The sequence below is a fragment of the Protopterus annectens genome, chromosome 13.part0 (assembly GCF_019279795.1).
Source record: "Protopterus annectens isolate FY-2018-M chromosome 13.part0, PAN1.0, whole genome shotgun sequence".
Taxonomy (NCBI): Eukaryota; Metazoa; Chordata; order Ceratodontiformes; family Protopteridae; genus Protopterus; species Protopterus annectens.
Genome location: NC_056747.1, coordinates 724074421 through 724092103, shown reverse-complemented (window position 1 = coordinate 724092103; position 17683 = coordinate 724074421). Strand labels below are relative to the sequence as shown.

Below are 17683 nucleotides of genomic sequence, written 5' to 3'. Positions count from 1 at the left end.
TTCATGGGATCATGGCACAGGATAGTCCCATTGTGCCCTTCCCACCAAGAGTAGGCATGTCAATCCTCCCCACACTCACTCTTGCAGGCACCCCTGATGCCAGTTGAAAAAGGGTCGCCCGGGGGCCACACTCTGGGTTCCATCTCTCTAGGGAATTAAGCTGCCTCTAGGTCTCTTTCTTTTAATCTCGGATATACAAAAAAGTTTGGCCACCACATCAAATTAGCAATCGTTCTCAATATCCTTATTGGGTGGTAATCGGAAGAAACCATATGCTATATAAGTAGAAAGGCATACATGTTCCTCCCATCAAACTGCTTGTCCTACATTCTCATCCCAAACTCACACCAGCATAGCTGCTGAGCCACAAATTACTATTGACCACTTAGTTATATATTTGTTTCTACATCCAACTTTCATTTTACATATTTAGTACACTTAAACACGCATTTATGAATTATCACATCTGTGCTGGTATACTTTTATAATGCAACTTAACATCTTATTTAAACTAAGCAGATATAATCCCTAAACAGCATACTCATCTTCTGTAATGCAGTAACATTTAAACTGGCGCACACATTTTCTCTGTCTCACATATTTTGAATGGTCTTAATGCAAATATTTTTAAACTTCTAAATGAAAATTAGTTCTCATGACTTTTAAACATCTGAATACTCTTACTACATACATTCCCACCTTCTAAATGAATAACAGTCTTAAGTTTTAACAACATATTTTGAGTATTCTTGATATAAGCAAAAGAAGGTGCTCCATTTTTTCCTTTTGCAATCTTGAAAATTCATTGGTACTTGTGAATATTCACATTTCAGTGTTCTATTCACCGAGAGATGTCAGTCTAATGCAGGTGCCAAAGGATATTCCTGTTGCTTAAATGCAGTCTCCAGTACAAAATGAAAATGTTTCTTAGCAAATGATCTGCAATTGAAGGAAGGCTGCACTAACACAGAAGACAAATTAAATAGTATCAACACAATGAGTTGCCAGCTCTGACAACACCAAGAAGTGTTAGTCTCATCCTCCACAGAAACCCCAACATGATCAAAGGGAACACCAGTACAGGTACTCATGAAAGCTATAATAGGTTTGCTAATTGTGGCTGTACTGAAGTCAGTGAGAAGAATTCTGGTACTATTTCCAAAGAATCTGAAAGAATAGTTGTGTAAAATCTTGCCATAACCATAGATGTCCTTCTCTTCCATGTTGCATTATTCCTACCCACCCACCAATAACCTCCTCATCATTCTCCTTTTCATCCCAGCATGTCCCTAGGTCCTAACCTCATACACCTTTCACCCAGGACCTATCAATGCTACAGAAGGACTCCAGGGTCCCATACCTGACACCACTGGCATCTCCTCCTGTTGGGCCTTCTATTCTACTTGCTGAACATCAAGTTCTTAGGATTGTGCGTGCAGACATCACACTTAAGGCCCTTGGGTTTATGGCCCTACGTGTGACATCCCACGCAGCTGCAACAGCCAAGCTGAAGCTTTTGTATAGGAGCCAACGTACGAGTCGCCTGAGGGCAGGAAATCCCACAACAAGAATACTGCAAGATAGGAACAGAAGGACATTATCTGTTTCTGTAAGCTGTAAACAATAATACATGATGAAAATTATGTGCTCCGTTTTTTCAGAGTTCTGGTGTCCTTTAATTTATTTTTCTAAGTAATGGTAATATGTAATTTTGTCCATCTGTGGCTGCTCCCCAAACTATTGAGTAGAGGAAACACTTGACTATCTGTCCCAAAAACCTGTTACAGCTTGTGATAATGCCAATATAGACAGAGACCTCCAGGGTAGTGGTGCAGCTGTGGGGGGGGGGGGGCAGAAGGGGGGTCCACCCCGTGCGGCACTTTTTTTTTTTTTTACTTCACTTACTGAAGGACTGACTGTCACATTTACTTCTTTAAGAACTCGTGTCATGTCTCAGACATCCTGTTCACAATTTTAAACAAACATCAGTCCCTTCCCTTAATGTTCATGGAACAGTGCTGAACATCCCTTCCTTTAATATTCACCGGAACTGAAGTGTGCGTGCGTGTGTGTGTGTGTGTGTGTGTGTGTGTGTGTGTGTGTGTGTGTGTATGTCTGTGTGTGTCTGTGTGTGTAAAATGCCCCAGTTACAGATACCTGGTGGTTAGTGTTACTCAGGCTCAAACCCTGTACATTAGATGCAGGAGCCTGAATTTTCTACCCCTACCACCACTTGTGATTTAAGAAGTTGAGTCTATAGCTCTCAACTGTCCATATTTTCACACAATGTCTTTAATTTTTGGTTCATACTTTTGGTCTGTTCCTCTTAAAATTTGTGGTTTTCTGGCAAATCAGTGAGGAGTGAATTCACTAAATAATAACAGCCGTTTAAGTTTCAGTCTTCCTATCTTTCAGGAAACACATGGTAATACAAAACATTTTATTCTAGCAACTTTCTAAGATTATGCAAGCCATGTTTAAATTGTGTCCCTGGTTTTGGGCCTTTGTCCCCCCCCCCCACAAAATATATTTTGGCTTTTTCCAGATTTCTTGTGCTGCAAAGTTGAGAGATATAGTTGAGTTTTTTGTTGTTTGTCTTTTCGGCTTTTCCCGGTTAGGGGTCGCCACAGCAGAACTCTGGTCTGCTAATGATTGGCAGTAGATTTTTATGGTGCCGAGTTGCCAGCCTGACACCCAACCTTCAGCAAAGGCGTGCCCATTCATGCATGTCTTTTGGAGGCCACTCAACTGCGGGGAGGACATGCAGACTCCACACAGAAGGCACTCCAGCCGAGAATTGAACAGGAGAACCTCTTGCTTTGAGGCAACAACATTACCGCTGTACCACCACGGCTTAATTGAGAGATATAGTTGAGTGTCAAGAGCATTAGTTGAGTGTCAAGAGCATTTTACAAGGAGCCGAGAGCTTCAGGGAAAGAGAAGTTTAGTGCTGCTTATGCCAAGTCTGTTTGCAACATGCAACTGTTGTTTAGCAAATTATATCACTATTGTGCTAAAGTACTTAAAAACATTGTTAGTAGCACAACAGGTAGTATACTTTTGATGCAGAAGGCTGTGGGGTCTACTCCACAGTATGTAGATGGATTGCTCATACTGTACTATGTTGTACTTTAAAGGGGGTGGATACTGCAGTCCAGATAATGTCCTCCTTTGGACGAGATACCTAGTAACTATGAACCTTTTATCTGTTTGCCATCCATTCCTTATTGCAATATTACCAGCTTATTATTTTTTTAAAGTAACAAGCAATTTATTCTTCAAGGGTAACAGGCACTCTATTAGTAGATGAAACAATGAAATATAAAGTTGTTTGCTAGCAGAAACCTCTTCATTAGTTACAGATCTGTTTAATGTGGAATTAGTTAGATGACTTTTACGTCTGCTGAGATTGTGCATATCTACTGATATTGGTGGATTGTAATGACAGAAGTTTGACTACACTTTTATGATGGAAATGTTCTGAACTGGGCAGTTGCGTCATTATTAGTTCATACATTTTGTTTCATTGCCTACTGGAAAAATTATCAAAACAATAAATTTAAAACACGGTCTAACAAGTATGCTGTATTATACAAGGAATATAATTTAATACAATGAAGAAGGTGAATCAAAGAACACATGTATGTTTGCATGGTCCTAAATGTGTGTGCAAGGGATCTATGATTTGAAAACAGCCCAAATGTAAACTATCTGCCACTGGCCAGATGCAGTTTCTTTAAATGTGGGTTTCAATGCTGTTTCAATTAATGCGAGTTTCAAGGGCAGAAAAGTTTTAATGCCAAGTCTATTTTCATTGTGAAACTGTATCGCTGTGTTTAGAGAATGTCTATCAGTGTTTGTGCTATAAAATGTAAAATAAAAGCTTTAAATTAAATCCAAATAATCATTGTAGAAATGAAGCATACAAACAGTATGCACATTACAGTGTTTATGACAAATAAGGAGAAATAGTCAACTAATGGGACACTGGAATGGCTGTCTGTGGGGGCCTCATTTAACCATTATAGTTTGTGAGGGGGGAAGGGCAGCACACTTAAAGACAGCCCTGGGTGTCACAAACTCTACCTATGCCACTGCTCCACGAGGGCTTGCAGCAATTAGTGAAGGCCATACATAATTGACACAGTTGTACTACTGGGCATGCATTACTGTTTAAAAAAATTAAATCATAATTCAGTCTTATTCCTTCCATAGAGTAACTGACCTTTTCTCAAGCTCTGAATCTCCAAGGGTTCCATTCAGTAACTGATTTGGAGTCCACTTTAATGTCAATGTTTCAGCAGACTGATGGAGTGAGAGATAACCTGGCAGTACTTCCATATCTTCTTTCTGTAAGAGAAGAAACAAGAAAGAACATGACAAATGCCAACCCTGTTCATATAACCATTCAGTACTATTCTAAAAAAGTCTTCTGGGAAAGCATATGCTTTAGGTAAATACAACATATTTATATTACATTTCTAGCCAAGTACACATTTTATACGGACTAAAACACAAACTGTTGGCTTACATTTCTGAGGTCTGCTGTAACTTAACAAGAATTGTTTGTGTCTTTCGGCTTTTCCCAGTTAGGGGTCGCCACAGCGGAACTCTGGTCCGCTAATGATTGGTAGTGGATTTTTACATACCGGGTTACCAGCCCTGATGCACAACCTTCAACGCACACACAGAAGACGCTCTAGCTGAGAATCGAATGGGACAACTTCTTGCTATGAGGCGACAACGCTACCGCAGCACCACCACCGCAGTATTGTAACTTAACAAGAATAAGTTGAAAAAATTAAGACAGACTTGGGGGGGGGGGGGCTGCATCACTACCAATACAGTAAAATTACTGCAAGCAAATGTGCCAACTCAGTCTTGGCGGGGGACTTTCCATGTCATCAAGAAACCATACAATGGTAGTGGGCTGACAAAATAACGGGGATTGCAAGGTATAAAGCCTCAGTGCTTCATAGTTAGCTGGGGACCGCAGAAAGGATTATGACAGTCATAGGAAATTTAGATGTGCTGCTGGTAAATAGACATCAGAAATATGTATACCATAAATAAAGCATTTGTCAGTCTATGATTCTATACACACCAATGCAATATAAACAAAAGTTGCACCTCAGTACATGTATTTATTCGTGTCAGGAAATGTTGCCACCTTCACTCAGCTACAGATAACTTTTCCTGGATCTTAGATATAAAAATGTACAGTAGATACTGACAACTGACAGTCTGTGATTACCTATATGTTAGCAATGTACTGCAATTTCTGCACAAATAAAATCTACAGATTAGTATGCATTCAGTTCAAACATGTCAGGAAACGTTGCCTGTAGTACTCATCTACTGGAGAAACGAGCAAGCCAGAATCAAAGCCTTATTTTGATTAAAATGGAAAGGCAGCTAACTGAGAACAGGGGCATTATTAAAAATAAGGAACATATTGAACAATGGGTTTTGTTTAAATTCATTGCTAAATAAAACAAACTATTATAATATACCATTAATGTAAAATCCAGAAAAGGAATACACAGCTGAAAGTGAAGCTGCAATAGCAAAACATAGGAAAGGAACAAGAGGTAGACATATCTGATTATTTAAATGTAAGCAAGCTACATGAGACAGGAGAAAAAAAGCTGGAAGGAATAGGAAAAAGGGATTACCATGTTAAAGATCCAATTCTAGGGTACTTCATACAGTCATGGGGGGTACAGACTGGTGGTAGTCCAGAAGAGACATATTGATGTGCCTACATCTGTCCTTGGTGTCCCACACCCCCTGCACTTTTATCCTTCCTGAAAGTGCTCCACAAGCAAAGTCTGAAGCATCTGTGGTGACGGACTGCTTTGGACCATGGAGGGAGAAGAGTAGACCCGGACTCAAGGATATCTGTTGTCTCCACCAAAAGATTTCTCATCTGATAAACCTCAGTACAAAGATCTAAAAAGATAAAGGATGTTGATACTGGGACCAAAGAGATTTCAGATTCCACTATATCTTTCTCATGTAGAGTCCCCACCAGGCTTATCATGAAAATCATAGATGGCATAAGACAAAAAATCCTGAGGTATTCCCTCGCAGTAACCAAAGTCTGAGTGGAAAACCTTACAAACAGATCTAAATAAAGACCTATATTTTCCTGTGGAAGAAAAGTTCTTTGAACTGAGGTGTCTAGCTGACATCCCAGGAACACAATCCTGTGCAAGGGAGTCAAGAAAGGCTTTTGAATATTCTCTTGGAATCTCAGCTTGTGCATGGGATCTTTTCACTCAAGGGAGATATTCCAGACATCTTGAAAAAGTCTGCAAAGATAAGCACGTCATCTAAATATGGAAAAATGTGGATACCATGTAGCCTGCTAAGAGCTATTGTTAGAGTTAGACACTTTATGAACACATTTGGTGCAGTGGATAGTTCAAGGGGTAAGGCAGAGGACTGATAATGTGATCCAAACACACAAAACCTTAAAAATATCTGAGGCTTTGATGAATAGGGATATGATAATAAACATCTTTTAAGTCTAGTGTTACTAGGAAACTTGAAAATGAGGAAGAATAGGTAAGAGATTGTGAAGCGACATCATTTTGAATTTGGGCAGTATAACAGGTTTAGGAAAGAAAGATCTTGAACTGGTTTCCAAGCATATCTTTCTTTGACACTAGGCACATCCTTGAATAAAACCTCTTCCCCACTGGGAAGGATGAATTGGCTCTATCACTCCTCGGGATGGCAAGTGACGAAGAATGGGTGGAATTAAGAGAGTCTGATGTGCAGGCTAAGGAATGACCCCTATAAAAGAGGAATTTCCTCTCACTGTCATCTGTAACCCATATGAATAATTTTCAGAACCAATTTGTCTGAAACAATCTATTGCCAAACAGAAAAATGGAGATTCAGACCTTCTAGAAGAGAAAAGGGCCAGGGTACGAGGGGGTCACAAGGTCTTTTGAATGCTAATTCAGACTTGTTGGATTGTCCTTGGTTTTGAGAGGTTTGAGACTGAAGCTGTTTACTCTATTTTTTGTTAAAATTAGATGAGAAGAAAGAAAATCCCTTGGACAATTTCCAAAAGGAGGGCCGAAAAATCTAAGCGATTCTCTGGATTAGCTTGCCGCTTTCATCACACTTTTTGATAATCTCTGCAGCAGAGGAGTCAAACACTAAATCTCTGTCAGAGAGAATTTAAGACGTCACTTTTATCATCATCTGAGAATGCAGCTAAGCAAACCTCCTTAAAACAGTACCAGTGGCCACAACACTGGAAGAGGTACCAACAGAGTTACATACACACTATTAAACAATGAGTAGTGACCTGTGCAATAGAAGAAACCAAGTTATTTAAAGCAGATTTTTCTTCACAAGAAGAAACTGCAGAAGAAGAAACTGCAGATAAATCATCATACTTTCACAATTTATCAGAACATACTTTAACACTGAGCCTGACAATTTAAAATTCTGAAAATCAAAGTTGCAGAAGTATACACTTTTTCTGCATTTCTATCAATAACTTTCCCACCTTTATTAGAAAGAGTAGGATTGGAATTAACCTATTACTTAGCAGCAGTAGAGTTAAGTAAGGCTATATCTGTTGGGAGAGTTTGGGAATTGTGTATAAACATTTAATAGACTGAGGAAATTTATACATCTTGCCTCCCTTTTTAGAGACAGCTGGCTGACTATCAGGAAAACTGCAGGCAGTAAGACACGCATCCTCTAAAGAAGACAGTACAGGAAGAATGGGTGTATGTTCTGGAAATCCTTCTGTAACAATTCATAGTATTTTCTAGGAGACTGAGAAACCTCAGTGTTCTCCTATTGAAAACACCAGGATATTCTTGCAATGGCTTCAGAGAAAGAGAAACCCAGACAGGGAGAATCAGAAACTGAGCTCTCCTCTGAGTCTGAATCAGAAATCTGTGAACAAAATCCTGAACCTGTCCCTGTATCTTCCTGTTCAGAATCTTGAGTCTCTTCAGGAAATGAGGAAACCCTCTTTCTTTTACCAGAAACTACTTTACAAGAAGGATCAATGGCCCAAATTAAACTCTGAGCCAGTCCCAGTAAACTACTCCCATCCAAAGAAATTTGAGGAGTAGTAGATACACGCTTGTTTTTCTGTTTCGTTTTGACAGGACATTTGGGGCCAACTGAGTTACTAATGGCAGCAGCGGCTTCCCCCAGGGATTGATACAGCATTCTGACACAGCAGGGAAACTTTTCCTGTCCCCTCTCTCAGGTTCAACAACAGTGGCTAACCCTCCTTCCATACTGACTGTAAGAGCTACACCAGGGGGATCTGGGGTAAAAGATGAGTGGTCTGAGATACAACAAATAGTCACAGCACAGTCACCCACCAGTGTCTGATGCAAACGGTCATACCTGCTGTGGTGGCAAAGGCTGTTTGTTTAGATTTTTCTTTTTGTGGCTGGAAGAAGGGTCAACCATGGGACCGGCAACCTGTTCCACGGTCAAGCTGAAAATGGTGCTTCTTTCCCGGAGAAGACAAGCAGCAGATGCAATTAAAACTATTAGTCCACAAAAGTTATTTTTGACAGAAAGAAAAAAACACAGCAAAACGCACTTTAAAACAATATGGCAGCCACACAACTGAAAAATATATACAATTACTCCACAGAAACTATGTTTTCAGCTATTTTACAGTAGTTTTAAACTTATAGAAAAAAACAGTGCTTCATTTAAATGAACATTACTATTTCCAAACACACGATTCTCCTAGCTTTAAAATAATTTTCATGAAGAGGAAAGTAATAAAACTATAATAAATTTAAGAACATGGAAGTTTTTTTTCCAAAGGGAACTTATCTTCTCAGCAAGGGAAAGCAGAAGCCAACCATCAATCCTCAAATGCCTCAGAGGAGCATGTTCTTCGGCAGCAGTAAAGCTCTTAAGGGCTTTGTACCCAAACTTGTCTAAGTTGGCTCAGACTGAACTGCCTGACAGTTTGGGCATGTGAAAGGTGCCCTGAAGGTTTGGAAGCTGGCCTGCTGTTATATCCTTGGCAGGATATAACCTATATAGCTAAGGCTACCACAGCAGTGATCAGTATGATGAACATCTGGATCTTCCTACCCAAACTGTCATCTAAAATGAGATGCAATCCAGAGTGAGGGACTAAAAACTGTAGCAAATGGGTTGATACTTTTTCTAATTTTATTTTACAAATAACTACATTAACAGTTTAATGACAGTAACGGTCCAAAATGAGAAGGCCTGGTGGTATGTAGTGGGCATTGTCAGACAATGATATATTTATTTCTGAACAACTTTCTTCACTTTAGAATTAAAAAAAATACTGCTTATAATTTTCTTTGCTTCAGGACTTAGTAACTTCTAGACACTGACTGAAGTTAGTATTCTAGGTAGTGGCATAATGGTTAAAGTGTTTACCTCACAGACACACAGTACAAGGTTTGATTCTCACATCTGAGGGAAACTGGCTAGGCATAAAACGACCCACAACAGCAACTAGTCCAGTACTTACCTATGAAACAATTGCTAACAGGGGAGGATTGGGTACACTCCCAAACACCAGCAGCAGATTTTAGCCTTTGTAAAAATTGTACAACCTAATTTTATGTACTTGTATAATCTTTATAACATATCTGAATCTTTTGCTTGCACTTTTGTGCCTTCCCACCTAGACAGCAAAGAAAGAAAAAATAAATAAATAAAGCCATCTGTTTACATCATTATCTATATAGCTGTATCTACATACATGCACACACATGTATGCACACACGCACACACACTTGCAGCACTTCATACTTGAAACTCCTACTATACTAGTCAAGCTACGTCTCCAACCTCACATATGATCATCAGCTTTTGGTAGAAACTGATAGGATGATACTGCACATATAAGCATTGGAAATTAGGCTCTATTTGTAAAGCAACAGTGCTCACTTCCCATAATGGAGGGAGAAGCTAGTCAAATTGATCCTGCCTTGGAGTACAGCCACTACTCTTCTATGTTGAGATGAGAGTCAACTGAAGTGCTTTAACTATTTTATGGGATGCCCCTGAAAGCCTCTTATGGGAGTTTCAGTAAACATGACCCAAAGGGAGGATACTACTGTGGTTCACCTTTATGTGCTTGATACCGAAATACTTAATTTTTCAGTTGCTTGTGCATGTTTCCCTGTGGAACAGCTTTGCTTATTACAGTTTGTAGGGCCTGAATAATATCTTCTGTGTGATATATTGACATGTCAGCACTTCAGGGAATCAACAGCACATTACTTTTTTTTTTTTTTCCCCCAAGATTGCTCTTTTTGAAGAGGTGCAACCTGGAGTAAGAATAAAAAAACTAAGGGGGTGAGTGGGGAGAGCTGCAGAGGGGCTTACCTCCCCAAAATGAAAGTACTTTTTGGAGTTTGGTGCAGATAACATTTGCATGAAAACATGTTATTGACATATAAAATTCAATATCCAATGAAGACGTCCAGAGAAATAATGAGCCAAAGGTAAAACAAATGATTCTTGTTTACAACAAAAAATACACAAACACTTTTGTCTTTTCATTGAAAACTTCAACAGGCAAAAGTAAGTTATACTTCAGTACATTTGTTTAAATATTTTGCATACTCATGTAATTAGTTTTGTGCAAATATTTCCATGCATTTGTGTTTGCAGCAGTTGAGTTTCAAGCAACAGTAATGGATTTAGCTCTAGAGCAAACCAGCACACACTGGAAATATTATATCTCTTTAATTTGTGTGGGGATGCCTACAGATTCCATAGGATTAGCTGGAGACTGTTTCTGGGGATATAGAAGCCTGGTCTACCCTGCTCAACTTCCCACTATGGTAGCCTTCACCAAGACAAACTTTCTAGAAAATGATGACAATTATGATGAACTGAAATTGCTAAAGACTGTGGGAAGACTTAAAAGATGATGAAGTGGGTAGAAATACTTGCATTTGAAGAGTAGCTGGACAAGCAGTTGTAACATGCTCTTTCTTTTGGGTCTATATCAGAAGACTGAAGTTTCAAAACTTCGAATCTGATGTGGTCAACACCATATGATCGAAGTCTTGAAACTTCTAATCTTTTAACGGAGATCTCCGTACAGCGTGAAAAGGGAAGATTTCCCTTTTCTGCACTGTAGTGCGATCTCGGAGTTGGTATATTTAAGTAGTGGGGGGTGCAGGGGGGCTTACTTAGAGCATTTAAATGGTTTGTTTTTTTTAGGTTGTTGTGTTTTATTACATTTTCGAGGTTTCAAAACTTCGATTATATGGTGTCGACCATATCAGATTCGAAGTTTTGAAATTTTGATCAGGTAATATAGACCCTTTCTTTTGCCATTTGGTTCAGAGTGTGCCTGAAAAGGTTCTTCAGACCAGTGCACCTACCCAGTTAAAAATGTAAGCTAGTATAAATAATTAAATAAATGTATGCATCTACTTCCTAAAGCAAGAAATGGAAAGTGGGGATACGACCTAGATCCACAAAACTATGCAGGGGACTTGCGAAGGAACACAGACAAAAAAAGAAGGATGAGAAGCAGGAAGGGGCACAGCCTCTAAACAGTAAAACACTGCAGCCTGGGCACAGGGAAATACAAAGTAATAGGACGGTTCATAGGAGATTACCAGGCCAATGGCTCAGGAGCCCTTACAAGCCTAGCCAATTTTACCCAGATTTTACCCAGTTCTCTATTCCCACAGGAAAAGTAACAAGGGTCAAGAAGTGGGGTGACAATTTTTACAGACTCCCCCTATCCATGAGCAACATGGACATCACCCCCATGAGTGAGTTTATTTTTCCCTTCATTCTTCCAGACTGTGGTTAAAAATGGACAGGGAAGGCCTCTGCTTTATGTGAATAGGAAGCCAATTCCAGGGGCAGAGCAATCTCTGGAATATGTATCTGTCGCTCCAGCATGATCTATTCATGCCAAAGATTAGGTTTGGAACCCTGGTTAGTTTTGCAAATATGCAACATTTTCATCAGGGCTGAGTCACAGACTGTCTTGTAGGTCAGGCACAGGACACCTTGTCAGTAATAGGTAGGAAAATGAATACAGTGAGAGGGGTTTTAATGGGTCTACATATGACACATTGGTTATACCCTGAATTTTTTTGTAAAAAGTTCTGAGGGCACTAACTGTAGCAGGTGATCCGTGAGGTACATGTCAAAGGGTACATTGTAATTGATTATTGGTCTGATGATGGCCATTTACAGTGGTACTATGACATTCCTAGATTTAGATGCCATGCCCTTACTTATAAGCTAAGTATCTCCTCACCAGCATGGACAGAGTGTGGTCAAAGTTCAGATTACTATCCAAGTACCCAGATCTCTCGCAGCTGGGTCCATTGTTAGAGGTGTACTATCAATGTTGCAATTTGCAGGGGTATTTGATTTTCCAAAGGGTATCATCATGCACTTCTTTGCATTTAGTTTGAGGCCATGGCTCTGACACCAATCATTAGTCTGCGTCAGTCCTTTCTGTAGGATATCAACACAGATTGTGGAGTCGATGATTGCCCTCAACTAGCAGTCATCAACAAACCTGGTCAGTCAAGGCTATCTACATTTGCCTTGACATCTGAGAAGTGTATCCCAAACTGGAGGGGGCCTAGCACTGAGCCCTGTGATATTCCACTGGTCATACCTCTCAACTTCTTAGACCAAGAAATCTGGACAAAGCCATAAATAATGGGGGGCAATTACTCCAAAATACAGACATTTTTTTTAAATATTGCTCTTACAAACTTAGAAAGTTGATAGAATAACAGGTTTTGGATTAGCATGAATTTTCTGAAGGGTTCAAAGTCTGAATTTCAGATATATGGCATTATTTTCCTGACTTCATTCCTAAATAATGTGCTAGCGATTTGCCAGAAAACCACAATTTTATGAGAAACAGGCCAAAGTTATGAGGAAAAATGTGGATATTCTGTGAAAATCTGTACAGCTGAGATGTATGCCACTAGTGACTAGCCTCTTGGTGGATGTGGATTCCCCAGTCTAATAACATGTCCTATCTGTGAGCCATTTGACTATCCATCTGGTGATGTAGAGGTTTATGACCAATTTTGAGAGTTTACCTACAATACCAGAGTGGAGTACTGTATCAAATGCCCTGGCAAGGTCAAGGTAGGCGATATGCAATGACTTACCCTCATCCATGTCCTTGGTGACCTTCTTAAAGAAGTCTCCCAGACTGAGCAGACAGGACTTGCCCTTGACGAAGATGAAGTGGGTCAGGTCTAGCGTCTGGAGATTTCCAATGTCATTGTTAATCTGGTCCATGATTATCCATTCCATAGCCTTACATATGAGGCTAGTCAGACTTATGGTCAGTAGTTTCCTGCATGCACTGATGGTCCCCCCCATACGCAGAGGGATGCCTGTTGCTGTCCTCCACTCTACTGTGACAAACCCTATCTGGTGACTGTGGTTAAATAGAGATTCGAGTGGGTCTGCTAGGTCATGTTTCAAGCTATTTAATAAGCACCCTAGGATTGTGCAGTGACAACCTGTTCTTTTGTGATAACAGACAAAGGAATGGTAGTGGGTGTTTCATGGGGAGTGATCAGAGGTGATGTGGGGGTGAAATCTGAGCTGAATTTATTGGCCAACAGGTTTGATATTTCTTCTTGCTGAGTATAGGTAGTGCCACCTACAGTTTATTTATTTATTTATTTTACATTTGTTGACCGGGCTTGGTCTAGCTGGAGACATGTCCATTTTCAGTAGGGGCCCGGGGAGAAAAGCTCCGAGACATGATACAGAGTAGATACAATGTTACAAAAGATTAGTTATTACAGATAGTAAAGAACTATAGATATTACAAAAAGAAAATTATTTTATTTTTTTTTTTTTTACGTGGTACAAAACAAAATATTCACAGTGATTTTGTGAGAAGGTACAATACACATATATACAAATATGTAGTATGCAGTAATAATGTTTACTGAAACAAAAGAAAGTTACAAAAGGGTGTGGGTGAGGTATAGTGACTAGTAGAAGCTTTAGTCGGTGTTAGCACAAGAGCATAGCCAATGATTACTGAGATAAAGTTTTAGACTCTTTTTAAAAAGTGAGAGAGAAGTCAGAGATGTGATTTCAGAGGGTAGTTTATTCCATAGTTTACCGACAGAGTTAGAAAACAACAGCCAACTCAGCACATCGTTGAGTATTTCCCTTAAGATTTCGGACATAAGTAAAATACTTTGTGGTTATCCTCTGCCTGGGAGGCTATTTTAGTCTTGTATTTAGCTTTTGAAGATGACTAGTTCCCTGATTTGCTTGTTGAGACTAATGAAAGATTTTTTTCTCTATTGTGCACCCCCCCTCTTACTTCTAGACAGGAATTTCTTCCTTCTGTTCTATAATCTATTTATGCCAGGGGTCCACCAGGTTGACTTGGGTTTGGTTCGGTCAGGTACTGCTGTTTCTATGCAGTTGTTTAAGTGGCTGTACAGAACATTCATGTAAACTTCTGCATAGGCCTCTGTGTTCTCAGGGATGGGGGGTTTAAAATCATCTATGGTATCACTTGATAGAAGGTAATTTGCCTTGGAAAAATTCTTTAGGGTTTGATGTGGGTTCTATTGTTACATTTATTTCAAAGGAGGCCAATTTATGATCTGATCTTACCACTGAGGACATTACACGGGGGGGGGGGGTGCAACACTCACCCATGTTTGGGAGTACTATATCAAGGATATCTGAGCCCCTAGTGGAGTGCAGACCAGCTGTTCTACAGTATTTTCTTTGACAAAATCTAGGAATCTCTGAGCCTACATATTAGTGTTCGTCTATGATTCCCAGTTAATGGAGGGGTAGTTAAAATTGCCCATCAGTAGTTTGTTGAGTTGAATTTTAAGTGATTCTAGTAACTTTAGATATGCATAGTGGTTTCCCTGATTCATGGTTGGAGACCTGTAGCTAGCGATGATATAGTGGGGGATTTTGCCTAGAGTCATTTGGACATGGAGTAGCTCAAGCGAGTCATCCTGCTTGACCAATCTTGTGGTGTGGCTGTTTTTTTATATAAATGGAAACACCTCTTTTCTTTTTTTTTTTCCTTTTCAGAGAGTGATCTGAATGAACAGCCCTGCAGCCTTGCACTGCCAGGGTTCCTTCCTCAGCCTTGAAACTCTTCCCTGTAACTACACAGATGCCAGCATTCTCCGGGGCGAATAGAGCTTCCAGGGAGTGCAATTTCTTGGGGAACAGTAGTACCTTCAGCTTGGCATTAGAATAATTTATTACACTAGTAGGTCTGTTTGGCACTGCCTAAAAAAAGGCACTGTGGGGTGGCTAATACTATAGCCATTATTCGAAAGTCTACCGGCAACAGCTGCAAATCACCTCTGGCAAAGCAGTTTTGTCTGTCAAGCATGTCGACCCAGGCAGAAAAATACTATATATCCCCTTAGAATGACACCAGTAGCTAAACTAATTACTGAAGTCAATCATTTTCTGTTTGTTTTGTGGTATCGTTCTTGGTGAGGGTAGAATGCTGCTCAATGTCCGGCTCATACATGCCTGAGACACATTCAGAGAGGTCCATCATGTTTCTCTCTTCATATAGTCTGGGGACTAAGACTTAGTCATATTGGTACTTATGGTTGAGTGACATGAGTGCCTGCAAATCCTGGCACCTGACAGGTAACTGACTGTAACCCTCTCTTTATCCAACCTGGTGAGGGGGGCATCCATGTGTCTCACAATGGAGTCGCCTATGACCAAGATGTTTCAATGTGTGGTGTTTCACCTTAGGGGCTTGCTTGTGGAGACACTGGGAAGTACATATTGTGGGAAGAAATATCCAGGGAATTGTTATGGCTAGGCTTGTATAGGCCCTAGGGCCCATAACCTAGTACCAACCTTTGAACCTATGTGTATTTTTGTGTGTAGTGGTTGGGGTTGACTTGGTTTTGTTAGCATATTGTATCTGATAGCAGTGTACAGGAGTCCCTGAGGATTTGGTAAGTTACTTGTGAGTACCTCTGCATATATGGGTTTATGTGCTGAGACTTTATTTAGTGTGAGAAATAATGTGTGTGCGCTGCCAACCTGTCATTTGATTTGTCAGTGAGAGTTGTGTCTCAGTTTTTATAGTGTAACTACATCTCTCACATACTGCATTTGTTTGTTTCTGGATTAAGTGGTTGTCAGTATACATGAAACAACTGCTACCATTGTCTCAATATGTCCAAACCCACTAACCTGGTCACAGAGATAGCAGAAAAGTGCCTATCCATGGTTTCTGTTTTTTTACTCTGGGTTCTACCAGGGAGAATAGTGGGTAGATTTGACTGGACTGGGATGATACCACACAGACAAAGAATGGGTGTGATACTCAGTGTGGACTTCAGTTATCCAACAAGGTGATGCTGCCCTGCATGCAAATCCAATGCTCTAACATCAGCATGGAGACTGGGGAAGGTTGCAGAGATGATTATTCAAAGGGAAATTTTAACTTGAAAGGATTTGCATCTATACAGGGTACTGCTAATGGCTGCTGTGTGGAGAGCAGCCTAGAGAAAACACTGGGTTAATACAGAACCAGAAAAACAAGATTTACAACAGCAAGGCCTACAGACCAATCAGGAAAACACACAATAAGCTTTCAGCCAGCAGTCCCCAACTCAGAAAGGTTTGCTACAGCACACCTCTTAATGTAAAAATGCTGGTTTTAGAGATTTGGTGTAGAGAAACCACACAATCTAGTTACTATTGTCCTGTAAAACTAGCAGAAACAATTTAAGTACTACAGCAGCAGTGGAAACAGTTCAGCTTTGAAACACTATTAAAGTGTGAGAAATGTAACAAATAAAACAGGATTCTTATGAAATACAGTAAATACAGTAGAAATAATCAGTAGAAGTGTAATGGAGAAGGATAATGGAAAAGTTGAAATAATATCTGGAATGGCTGTAAGTTTGCAGTGTGGATGTTTCACTGCACTCCAGTCTGGCGAAGACCAGTCAATACAGCATTTAAATGACAGAGAGGTCGAATAAATGGAAAACGGTAAGAAGGGCTGTTATAGTGTGCTAGCTACAATAACGAGGTAAACCAAATTGACTATTATCCTTCTACTGCAGGAATTTTTATGCATGTATATATAAATAGTTTGGAAAGAAAGAAATTTCAAAGGCAATGAATACTATTTTATTTCTGCCTTACATTCTGTCCTTTGTAAAGGATTTCTGAAGCAGGAGTCTGACAACAGAGTACAAGTTACAGCACAAAATGAAGGGACTTCATACTCTGCACACTGTCCCTTTATATATGTATACATGTGCACATAAGCGCAAACATATATGTAGGTGGATCTACTATGGCTGATCGAACTTTCAGAACTCTGAAGACTATATGGCCGAGACCATATGTTCGAAGTTCTGAAATGTTGAAAGAAAAATAAACAAAAAAAATAAAACAAAACACGTTTTACTTACCTTTTTGCAGGGGAGGCAAGCCCACCTGCATCCCCTACACCCCCCCGCTACTTAAATATACCAACTCAGAGATTGCACTACAATGAGGAAAATGGCAAATCCCAAGTTCCGTGCTGTACGGAGATCTCAATGCAATGTTTATCGAAATTTCAGAACTTCGAACATATGGTCTTCGGAGTTTTGAATTTCTATCTCTTTAATTTCCCTGCTATAAAACCCACATTTGC

General features: G+C 39.8%; 1 protein-coding gene across 2 annotated transcripts in view; it reads right to left on the bottom strand.

Annotated features, from left to right (window-relative positions):
• Positions 1 to 17683, bottom strand: part of SGSM2 (small G protein signaling modulator 2) — a 1814022-nt gene that overhangs the window by 494542 nt on the left and 1301797 nt on the right. For both annotated transcript variants that reach the window (XM_044054411.1, XM_044054410.1), the window contains exon 8: positions 4226 to 4350. In XM_044054411.1, the coding sequence (XP_043910346.1) occupies positions 4226 to 4350 (125 nt within the window). The remainder of the gene's footprint in view (positions 1 to 4225; positions 4351 to 17683) is intronic.